Source organism: Podospora pseudoanserina, chromosome 2, assembly GCF_035222485.1.
Source record: "Podospora pseudoanserina strain CBS 124.78 chromosome 2, whole genome shotgun sequence".
Taxonomy (NCBI): domain Eukaryota; kingdom Fungi; phylum Ascomycota; class Sordariomycetes; order Sordariales; family Podosporaceae; genus Podospora; species Podospora pseudoanserina.
In genome coordinates, this window is record NC_085921.1 from 2178989 (window position 1) to 2190886 (window position 11898).

At 54.4% G+C, this 11898-nt stretch overlaps 3 protein-coding genes across 3 annotated transcripts; 1 reads left to right on the forward strand and 2 right to left on the reverse strand.

Annotated features, from left to right (window-relative positions):
* Window positions 1–318: 318 nt before the first annotated feature.
* On the reverse strand, window positions 319–4315 carry QC764_205060 (uncharacterized protein; the record flags this gene model as incomplete). The annotated part of the gene is made up of 2 exons (XM_062944212.1): window positions 1920–4315; window positions 319–1806 (listed from the first exon to the last, which is right to left on the reverse strand). Exons 1-2 carry the CDS (start codon window positions 2397–2399, stop codon window positions 319–321), a joined length of 1968 nt encoding a protein of 655 aa, XP_062803018.1. The 5' UTR covers window positions 2400–4315.
* QC764_205070 (uncharacterized protein) lies at window positions 2684–5932 on the forward strand. The gene is made up of 2 exons (XM_062944213.1): window positions 2684–4358; window positions 4415–5932. The coding sequence occupies exons 1-2, from the start codon at window positions 3776–3778 to the stop codon at window positions 5359–5361; spliced, it is 1530 nt and encodes a 509-aa protein (XP_062803019.1). The 5' UTR covers window positions 2684–3775; the 3' UTR covers window positions 5362–5932.
* Window positions 5933–6587: 655 nt separating this feature from the next.
* On the reverse strand, window positions 6588–11705 carry QC764_205090 (uncharacterized protein; the record flags this gene model as incomplete). The annotated part of the gene is made up of 4 exons (XM_062944214.1): window positions 6588–9457; window positions 9518–10874; window positions 10940–11325; window positions 11642–11705. 4 exons carry the CDS (start codon window positions 11703–11705, stop codon window positions 6588–6590), a joined length of 4677 nt encoding a protein of 1558 aa, XP_062803020.1.
* Window positions 11706–11898: the final 193 nt, after the last annotated feature.

An 11898-nucleotide genomic window follows, 5' to 3' on the forward strand; every position in this document is an offset into this window, starting at 1 on the left:
CGTCGGGAGAGATATTTATATTTCCTGCTGGCCAGGCCGGTGGTGATTCACACCATCCAAGTCATCAGTTATTAAGCGATAGGCGTTTACGCCATCTGCTCGTGTTCTTACCGAGTACCAGTTGAGCACAACTCAGACGACCATGGTTTTAGTCACGCCTTCATTCAGCCACACCAAAGGTTACCACAACCTATGTCTAGGGTCGGGAGCCAACAAGTCCCGGTTAGGGGGGGAGGCGTAGTCTTGCAGGTAAGATTACCATCGCTCGTTCTCTGTCTTTTGTAGGTACTAACCAAAGATTATACATTACAACAAAATCTAATCCAAATCCTCGCCCTCCTCCCCCAAAACAACCCTTCTCGTCCCATCCTCCCTCACCCAACCAGCCACCATCTCCCCCACATCCCCCACCAGCAGCTCATAATGCGGCGCCGTGTCAAAAAACAGTCCACAATGAGCCCCCACCTCGTCCACATCCCGCATGTAGACCTGAACCCAGCACTTGTCGTCCCGTTCCCTAGGCAAAAGGCAGAATTTCCCGAGCCGTTTCTTCCCACCTGCTTCTTCATCATCTTCTTCTTGTTGATCCAAAGAGGAGGTTTTGTGGAGTTTATTCCTCTGCTGACGGTCCTGCTCCTTTTGGCGTAGTCTCTCTTCCTTTTCTCGGGCTTTCGCCTCGGCTTTGGCTTGCTTTTCCGCCTCTTTGGCTTTTTGGGCTCGGAGCTTTTCTTCTTCTTTGGCTTTTTGAGCAATGGCCTTCTCCCGGGCTTTTATGGCTCTGGACCGGGATTTGACCGCTTCTTCGTATGTCTTTTTGGTCTGCTTGTAAGCCTTTTCTGCTTGTTTACGGGTTTCTTTGTCGGGGAGGGAATCAAGATCCGGGGGGGTAGGTGGGGTTGGTTCATCTGGGATGGGGGGGAGGGTGTCATCTTCTGGTGGAGGTGGTGGTGGCTGGGTTGGTTCTGGTGGTGTCGGGGAGGAAGATTCCTCTTTTTGCAGTTCTTCCTCCAGGGGTTCTTCTTCAGGGATTGGTGTTGGGTCCAAGACCTGAAGAATCTCTGCAGCTCTGCCTGCATCGCTGTGGTCTTCTATCGAAATCCTGGGGGTGGACACCCCTGATTGTATCGGTGACGAGGTTGACGGTCTGAGGAGGCCATTGTCGGCGTTGCCGGGTTTTCGTGGCTTCTTTGGGATGCCGGTGGAGACGGTGTAGTAGTTTACGAATCTGACTCTGGGGCCGAGTTCGGGGTGGGCTATGTCGTCAATGTCTTCTAGTTGACGGAGTCTTTTGTACCTGGTCTTTAGGCCGTTCCAATCGGCGAGGCAGCCGCCGAATTCAAGATGAGAGACGATGTGGCTGGCTGCTGCTTCAAAGAGGTTCTCTTGCTTGTGTTTTTGGGCAAAGTGGGCTATGTTCTTGATCCAGCCGCGATCGATGAAGGCGACGTCGTTGAAGAACGTTGGGTTGTAGGTTGGGTCCGGTTCTGGGGCTGCAGGTGGAGATGGGAAGGGATACTGTCCGAGTGTAGGGGAAGGTGCCCCTGAGGGAGGCCGTATTTTCTCGTAGATTGAGGCATCGGGAGATAGACGACCTGATGGTGATGGTGCAATATCCCTGGGTATCACTGAGTCTGAAGATGTCCTATCTAGTGCTGTAGGGGGTGGAGGTGAGGGCCTGAAGAGACTGGCGATGCCGGATACAACGATACCAGGGTGAAGGCCAAGTAAGGGAGCGTCGAGAGAAATGCTCCCTAGGATCCGGTGACGGAAAGGAGGTCCTCCGCTTGGTGGTGCGTCATGTCTTGGCTAATGGGGGTTGATGTTAGCTCAAGACCTTGCCTCTGTGGAACATATTCACAACAGCGGCCGCCCCCAATACAGACCGCCGTGGCTGCTTATTTTTTTAAAGACAAACTTACCAACAAGACAATATCGGCAGCCAAAAGCCCTCCCATGGAATGCCCTACCAATACCACGTCGGTGGTGGGCGATTCATGAGGCATCAGCCACTTGCTGAAGTTCTCGCAGGCCACCTCGATAGACTTGTATGTCTTGTACCGGGGGTAGATCTTGGTGTGAATGATATGAGTCTCGGCCAGTGCCTCCTTGAGAAAAGCATGCACGTGTGCGGGAAACGAGCGGAATGACGAATCATTGCCCATGAAGCCGTGGATGTAGATGACCAGCAACTTGCGCCTCCTTGGTTGGCCATGCTCCTCCATACTCAACCCCGCCGTCGAGGACACCAATGACTGTGTCGAAGACATGCGGGGATCGCGGACCAGACCCGGACCAGATGACCATGTTGGCAACCTGTAGGGATCAGACGCACCTGGCAGCTGGAGGGTTGAGTGCACAGACGGTGGTGGTGATAGGTTCGAGCTTGTGGTTGATGGCATGACGTCAGAAACGCTAGACTAGTTGTATTTGACGATATGTTAAGATCTGATAAACTAAACAAAATCTCGGGTAAGACAGAACAAGATGTCTCTGTTCAACGACAGCAAAAACGTGGCTCTACAAACATGCCAAAATGAGGCTGTGTTCCTGACTGGAGCTTCAAAAGATGTATGTGGTGGTGGTTGGGTGGCAGGTGGAGTGCAGTGCAGTGCAGTGTGAGTGCCCAAGAGGTGAAGTTGAAAGCAGAGCAGTTGGAGCTAACGCAGGTTACCCAAAACCCCCTCTTCTTCGTCCGATGTTGCGCTACGCTGCGTATCTTCCGGTACCCGTGATTCCTCCGAGTCGGCTCGGGTTGCCCTACCCTACCGTGCCTACCCAATATCGAAGGGGAGGGCAGGGAAGGGTAGGGAACGGAGGTTTATTTTGAAACGATCGATGGAGCCAACGAGTGTCAACTATGGAGTCGTGGAAGCGCCGATATCTGTTCATGATACAGAGTATCGGAGACAGTTCTCGTCCCCATATGGTCACCGCCGACACGAGAGACATGGCAGGCCCTGTTCCCGTTTGGTGTAACGTCTTGACTTGGCCGTTTCCCAAATGAAGCTCGTGTTCTTCTGCTGTCGATAGGCAGAGGGCAATTCTGGCCCCAAGAATGCATATCGAAAGAGTGGGCCAATGGGGGGGTGGACACGCGCAATCCCGCAGGACAGAGCCATCTGTGATTGGCCAATGGGCGTCGGGGGTGCTGAAGAAGAGCCAACCCTCTGTGGGAAGCGAGATTGCAGAACAGGCTCAGGCTTGATGCCCACCACCAGGCCTGGGCTGTTTCTTCAACGGCCAGCAGCAATTTTAATTACTGACGGGAGGATCCTATATCCACGTCGGCGCCCTTGCTTGGTGTTTCTTGCCCTTTCCGATCTCTCTCTTTTTCTTTTTTTCTTCTTTTTTCCCCCCCTCTTTGCAGTCCAGTACAGTCCCAGGAGCACCAGATCCCGCCCCAAACACAGGACCCAACACAAAGCAGCGCGGAAGCCCCCCATGGAGGAGACTGCCAGGAGAGGACAACGATCCTAAGAAAAGGTGTCGACACAAACTCACGATGGAATGATAGCGACCATGACTATGACAAGTCAACTGCACCGAATCACGCAGCACCACATCCATTACGAGCTGCGGCAATCCAACGCAGCACCGCCAACCCATCGAATACGGGATTCCTCCTGCTAGGGCCCTGCCAGGCGAACACCAATACGGGTCCCGTACCGACTACCGATCACCGAGACACGCCCAACACACCTTTTTGGGCAACGAATAGCTGCCGTCACTCGTTTTTTCCCACTTTTTTCCAAGTTGCGCTGCCTACGCAAGCGCCATGACTAACCACAACCAAGCCGCTGGTGGCCCCGGGTCTTCACTCTTTCAGGCCCGCCGCACCCGCCACGATCACGCTCACAGCAACCACTCTCCCATCCTCCTCAACCATCACAACCAGCACCGACACCTGCACCGGGAGTTCTCTCAATCGCTCGAGAACCCCCAACAACCACAACCGAACCACCACGCTCGTTCCCCCTCCGATGCGAAACTGCAGCCGCGCCAGGTCGTTGTCGTCCAAACTGTTTCTGTCGTCCAATACGTCGATGCTACAGGCGCACTCGTTAGCCTTTCGACCCTTCGCTCGGATCCCGTCGCACCGTCGCCCATAGACACCCTCCCGGCAGCCGTCACTGCTGGCCTCACCACGCCCGACGACCTATTGCCCAGCGTGTCTCTCCCCGACCCGACGCTCGATCCCAGCCAGGATGGCACGCCGACGCCCACGCCTCCGGCCGTGACCGAGCCCGAGTTCTCATCTTCCTTCCAGTCAACGTCCGTCGAGACGCTGACGTCCACTCCTTCTGGCATAACGCCACCGTTTCCCATATTGTCCTCGGGGAACTTCAACTCCTCGTCTAGTGCGTCTTGGATCTTTGCTCCTGTCCATGTTGACCTCAACTAACACCATGACCAGCGCGCCTACCGCCCACAATCTTTACAAACAGCACACTACCAGCTCTCTTTTCAAACTCCACCAGGACCTCGACGTCCTTCTTTCGTTCAACAACTTCATCTTCTTCTTTTACCAAGAGCAGCACCAGCTCGCGCACTCGACTGACTTCGACCACGACCTCGTCTGCCCCAACAGTAGTGATCAACGGGTTCGGCGATGATGCCGGCGGCGTAAGAGGCATCCCGGCACCGCAACCTACAGCGGACGACACTGGTTCTGATCCTGGCCCTGGACTGACCCCCGAGGCCAGAAATGCCGTGGTCGGTGGAGTGGTGGGCAGTGTTGCTGGTATCGCCATTGTGGCTTTGGTCTTGATGTTTTTCCTCAAGTGGAGGAAACAGCAGGGGCGAGGAATCATGCTGCTTGGGGATGGAGACAGCACAATTCGCGGCAGAGGTCTCGGATCCGGTCCATCATCTGGGCCCAGCGGAGGCGCAGGAAGAATGTCGCAGATCAGGTTCCCATTCGCCGTTCCATCCGCACTTGCCAAGCTAAACAGAAACCGAGCCATCGAGGCGCCACCGGCCGAACCACAAGAGAAGGGATTCTATCGCGTTTCTGGAAGGAAGTTGGTATCCGTCTTGGAGTCGGGGGGGGATGGATGGTCCGATCCGGATCCACGCAACAGTGTCGGCACGTCTTACTACAGGGACTCACAGGCCTTCCTCGAAAGTTCGAACCTCCCTCCCTTGCAACTAGGCTCACCGATGCGACCCGAAAGCGGTGTTATCGTTTACCACGACGGCCCAGCACGAACGCCAATTGAGGAGCACTCGCCTATGCCGGGCGGTCAACGTCGTTCCGCATTTCCCAATCTGCTCCAGGTCCAGGATCCCGTTGGTCGAAGTATCAACGTACAACACGCCGGATCTCGCGTCTCACAATCTCGATTCACCGAAGATTCATAGCGTCTGAAAACAATAGCGCCTGAAAGCATAGCGTCCGAAAGCATCTGCGCTCATCTATAGCGTAACACTTGTACATGCCCGCACACACCTACACCTATTCAATAATGTCTGGGTTTACCACTGGCGTCAGGGGGTTTGAGAGACAATACTCATGTTTTTTTTTCTTTCTAGAAGAGCGAGTTATCTTTGACTTGTTGGTCTAGCCCCATTTTTCGATACCTTTTTGCTTGTCATCTTTTTGGATATACCAGAAACTATTTTTTGCGATTTTCCGGTCAGACACACACAGCTGCAGGACCTCTTTTTACATGGATATACATTATTTGGGATGCGAGGTCTTGGGGGGCTGTGGGGTGCTGGTTTTGGAAATGTATTGGCTGCTTTTGTTTGGCTCGACTGGGAAGATGGAAATCAACTAGTCGCGTGGAACAGAAGATTTTTGGACTTGGAGGGTTATAAAAGAGATCGAAGAAGGAGAGCAAGCGGATGCGTACGGGGGGGGGGTCTTTTATGTGTGTCTGTGTGTGGAAAACTTTTTTGTTGTATATATTGGGGCCTTTTTTTTGGGCATGTTATTTGAATGTAGATGTTGAATGTGTTTACTTGTGGTGTCTTATGTCTATCTGGGGATTGAGCTTACTTACGTACACTTCCTCAACACTGCCACGCTTGTGGAAACGTATACAATTGCAACTTGGACAATCGCCAATAGGTATCTGTAGTGCAAACACCCATCGTTGTTCTCAGATAGATAAAACCAGTATCATACCTACTCTCAACCTGCCAGAGGTGTAACTTTGTTCTACCTGGCAGCTTATTTTCTACCAAGACAGTTTCTTGCAAGATGTTGGAAAACGTGCTTGACGAGCTTCCAAATCCCAGCCGTGACATGTAGCCATTATCCTGCCACAAAATCAACTCTACAACTCTCAAAATACGCACCAAAAAAAAGATACAAAACAACACTTGAAAATCAAAGCTTAGACAAGGTCCAGTCGTCACACAAGTCACCTCAACCAAAGCACAGATAAAAAGAAACAAACATCATGTATCACACCTCCCCTCCCCCCTCCACCCCATCCTATCTCAACTAGCTTGCTATACAAACGTTTCCTCTACCTATACAACTCCCCCCTGCCTCTTTCATCAGAATAAACCTATCCCACTCCCCTGAATAATATCCACCTCCCCTACCCTAACCGTCATGATATCCATCACCACCCCGTCTAACACTGCCTCTTGAGTCCACTAAACATCTCCTCCGCCGCCCTCCACATACTACTCGTATCTCCATTCCCATCAGCCCCATCCCCACGGTCCCTATCCCTATGCCTGGGTGGTACAGGCGGAGGCGGAAAAGGCAAGATCTCCGCAGGATACTCCTCATCCATATCATACGGACTCCCCGCACTACTCCTACTGTTCTCAATACTAGCAATAGCACTGCTCGCCTCCCTCGGCAAACCTCTAAACCTTCTCTTCATCCTTTCCGTAAAACTTTCCTCTCCTGCTTGTCTTTGCTCAAACTGCTGCAGTTCTAAAGATGGCATCGGGCTGAGAGAAGGACTGTGAACGGGTTTCTTCTGTTCGTTCCAACTGGGGTGAAGAGACAAAGTGTTTTGTTCCGGTTGTAGATACTGACGCTGTTGCTCCGATGCCTCAATAACAACAGCCGGCTGGTTATACCCACTCACCACCTCCCCCTTCTGTTCCCAACCCCCAACCTCATCATACCCCCCAGTATAACACTCCTCCATAAAATCATCCACCCCATCCAACACCCCTACTCCCTCCCCCTCACCCCCCACCTCCCTGGCCCTCCTCGCCCGTTCCCTAGCCCTCTCAAACATCCCAACCCTCTCCTCCGCCTTCTCCGCCCTCCCCTTCCACATATCCCTCTCCATTTCCACCTCCCTCAACCTCTCCCTCAACCTCTCGCACTCCTCCCCGACATCCGCCTTGACAATCAACTCCCTCGTCAACTGCGTAATCTGCCCCGACTTTTCCACCAATTGCATCTGCAAACTGCGAATCTGAGCCTCCAGAGCAATCGTCTGCGATTTCTGCCGGCTGGCACTCCGCTCCTCTTCTTCCTGCTGTTGCTCAGGAAACCCTGGATAGTCACCAAAACTCGAAGCTCTGGAAGGTGCAGACCACTTCTCCTTGACCGTGACGTGTGAGTCGTCATCGTTTCTCGTAGTCCGGGAAAAGCTGACACGGTGTTCCGGTGTAGTAACCTCTGAACTCGGCCTACGAGGTGCCTCCCGCTCAGGAGGAGCCGGTGTCACCACCATCTCCTCATCCACCCCCTTTTCCGCACCCGCAACAACCCCAGTAGCCTTCGCCTTCTCCATCGCAGCCTCAAGCTCATCGCTACCCTCCCCCACAACCCCCGGCATCTTCTCAGCCTCAACCGGACTCCTCAACCTCCCCGGACTCGCCCCCCAAACAGCCGCAGCCTCCACACTCCCCTTCGACCTCCTCACCGGCACAACAGGCGGCACCAACGTCCGTCCCCTCTCCACCACCTCCCCTGGCATACTCTCAGACTTCCTCATCTCAATCTGCTTAACCTGACAAGCTGGCGGCGGCGGCTTCAACGGCGACATCGACTTCGACGGCGAAACCCCCTTCCTCGGCGAAGGGTTAACCGTATACTGCGCCAACACCCCACTCGGCTTCAAATCAAGGCTTCCCCCCCCAACCTTCTGCATAGGCGACGGCACAAACGCCTCCTCTTTGCTCGCGCTCTCAAACATCGCCGCCATGGCCTTGACCGCGCTGCCGACTGACGTGACCGGTCTCAGGTAATGCTGCACCGTGGTACCAGGGGTAGCAGCGACAGGAGTAGTAGACTCGGCGATCGTCGTTGCCCGCTTGTCAGGGCTCTGCTGCGGTGTCTTGGGTAGAGGAGACGACTTCTTCTTGCGTGCATTGTCCAGCCTCGAGAGTCTCTTCTCCCTAATATCACCACTACTCGTCGTGCTGATGACCTTATCATCATCATGCGAAATGGTGCTCATGGATGTCCTAGTTTGCGACGACCTCCTCTCCTTTCCGATCTGCTGCCTTCTCTCCCCGGCGGTGGGAGATCCTCCGGGCTGCTCTGACGACCCAAGAGACTTGCGCGAGCGAAAGGGTATGAATCGTGGACTTGTCGGCTGAGCAGAGGGACTCTCAGTATCAGTTGAAGCACCCCGGTGCCTTGATCGCCAGGCCGCAAGCCTGGACCGTTTCTGTCCAGAGACATCGCTCCGCGGTAAATCATCTCGCAGACCCTTATTTTCCACCCGAGCTGGCGAAGACACAGTAAAGGACCCCGGAACGACTATCGGTCTTGCAGTATCTTGAGATGATCCTCTTTGGTGGTCCTCGGAACTCCGGTCCCTGCTCCGAGCACTGCTGAAGGAACCAGATGGTCTTTTTACTCGACAACCCTTATTTTTGGTACGTTGAGGTCCTCCTGTATTTCCTGTATTCATCTCTGCCGTATCCTTAAACTGGTCGTCATTGTCTGCTCGTTTGTTCAAACTCAGCTGACTCAACCGCTTCTTCTCCGCTCTCATGCTTCCCGTCACGTCGTTCTTAAATCGGATGGAATCTGCGGAGATCACGAGTCGACGTCTGGCCGTCGGAGTCGGAGAGGCAGGAGAGGGCCCTCTCGGCATCTCGGGGACGTTCATGCTGATGTTGTCTGGAGTGGGATAACGAGTACCTGCTGTTCCGGCGCCGGTTGACGAGCTCGTCAGCACTGATTCTCCTGGAGCCCAAGGCGGGGGTCGTTGGCGAAGAGAGAGAGGCTCCTCCATGGCCGCATACTGAACGGTTTCCAAAGGAGCGGGAGGGTATCCATACATCTGCTCACCAGCGGCATCGTGGTAATTCTGATTATGGTGATGGCCTGTCGGGGATGTTGCTTCCGGGTCCGCGAGCGATGGCTCCTCAGCAGTGGGCGACAACAACGGCATGGAGGCCATCGCGCCAACTCGATGTTGGGACGAAGAGCGAGCATTCCCAGTCCTTGGCCGTTGCCGCTGCACCGAAAGTGAAGACCGGCTCATCCCGAGTCGTCCCGGCCCTCCACCGGATGCTCGTCCTTCCGCCTAGTTAGCCAACCGTCCAGAGTCTAGCAGCCATCCGGAGGAAGTAGACTTACTAGCGTCAGGAGTAGGACTAGGCGGAATAGGTGACCCTCCTTCTTCGGATTGCCTCGAGTGACGATTTCTCAGCCCGCTCCCCCATTCCGCAGGCTTTCTCACCACAAACGACTCAGACGCAGAGGGTCTGAGCCCACCAGCCTTGTCCTGCAGAGACTCCTGCTGCCGGTACTGATGCCGAGCATGCTGCTCCGAGATTGCCGTCGGGCTGGACTTGAGCACGTCCAGGTTCTTCATATGCTTGACAACCTCCCGCCAGTGCACAATCAGCATCTCAGCAATGCTGTTCGCAACATGTATCTTGTCAACAGACAACGCCCCTCGCCGTGAATGACTAGCCTCCGTATCCGTGGACGTTTTACACTTCCTCCTCTCTCGTCTGGCAGCAGGTGGCGTAACAGGAAACAACACCAGCCCCTGATTTGGATTCGCAATCCTCATCGTATATCCATGAATCAAATCCCCCACCAGCAACGGCCCAAACACAATCCCCAAAGCATTATACCCCATCAAATCCGCCGTAGGCAGCGGCCGTCCCAGTTCATCCTCCCTGGGAGTCTTCTCCGCCGTCCTCCCAATCAAACACAGCAACCCAAACACCGCACAAATCAACTCCCTCCGGAACTGCGACTTGACCGTGCCAATAGCAAGTGCAATCAACCTCGCCCTCAACTTCGTCTGCTTCGTCCTCGGAAACTCGGGATCCCCCTTCAGCTGACTGTGAATAGCCACCAAGGCGTCAAACAAGGCTAAACTCCCCAATATCCCCCCCGGCAGTCCCGCCAGCAACCGTTTAAACGTCGAGGCCACATCATGCGTCCCAACCTTGATATGACTCGGCAGATTCGGACACCGAATCGTACTCGCAATCTCGTCCTTGTCCCCCTCGGCACAGCAATAATACTCATATAGCGCATTCACCACCCTCACCGATCCCGGAATGCGAAACACCCCCTGAGTATCCGCCGCATGCTGAACCAGATATTGCGCCGTCGCCCGAAAGCACGTCGGCAGCACCAGCGATCCCGCCGCATACTCGCTCGGCAGATACAAGAAGCTCTTCCCGCACAGCCTCACCAAGCTCTGCAGGTCCTCATCCTTGAGCGAATCCCTCCTCATCATCACCCCATTCACCAAATGCATGGCCAAATCACTCACGCTCCTCTTATGCTTCACCATCTTCTTCCCCTTTTGATCCTCCCCCCCTTCCGCCCCCGTCGTAGTCATCGACCGCCCACTCAAACTCGCAACCCCACTCCCACCCGAGACCTGCCTCCCCAGAAACGTCCTCGAAAACCAACTCCTCTTTGAACAATGTCGATTATTCTCCTGCTGCTGCAAAGGCGACCTATCCGGCTGTTGCCCTTGTCAGCCCCCCTCCTCACCCAACAACAACAACAATCACCGAGAAACAAACCTACCGACTCTTGCCTTTCCCCCCCACCCTCAACCACCACAATCCCCCTAACCCCATACTTCGCCGCCAACCGGTTATACTCCCCTACAAACTCGCTCCTATCCCCCACCTCATCCGTATCGCTCAACCCCCCCAAATCCCCGCTCGAGCTCGTCCACGTCGCACTGCTATCATTCCCTCCTCCCCTTCCACCGCCAAAAGTCGCCGAGTGCGGAAGCGGTAGCTGTAACCTCCTAGGTCCTATCCCAGGTCCAAACCCACTGCCAACCGGTGAACTCTGAAAGTTCCCCCCACTGCTGAACGACCGTCCTCCCGCGAGATTGGATGGCTGGTGGGTTTCGAGGGAGGCATACCTCGACGACGACAGTGACGGCCCCGCCTCGTCAATATCTGATAAAGGTTCGTGGGTGTTGTTGTCATCCTCCTCCTCCTGATCAAGTGACTCGCTCGACCAGGTCCGTTCCATCCGAGCGCGTCGACCTTCGTCCCCATGGCGAGGAGGCGGAGAAGAACCGCCGAACCGGAGGGTTTGTTGATGCTGCTGCTGCCGCTGCTGCTGTTGCTGCATCATCTTGTTTGTTGTATCCGGTAAGCGACAAGGGAAATAGCAAACAATCGAATCGAAGGGAGGAAGAGCGCAGGATAAAAGTATTAGTCAACACACACACACACACACAAACACACACATACACAGACACACACACACGAGAAAGATGAACAGACCCCAAAAACAGGATTGTCTTCAGCAAACGGTCTGTCTTTCCCCCCATGCTTCCAACCAAAGGAAAGAAAGAGATTGCGTCAAGGTCAAAATTAGAAAGAAGACCTGACGGTGTGCATCATCTCCTTGTGCAGGCAGGTAGGTGCATCTGCAAGCTGCTGCAACAACAAAGAGGCAGGCAGGCAGGTACCTAGCAACGCTAGTGTGTCAGTTACCTTAGACTTCTCCCCTCTGCTGCTTCC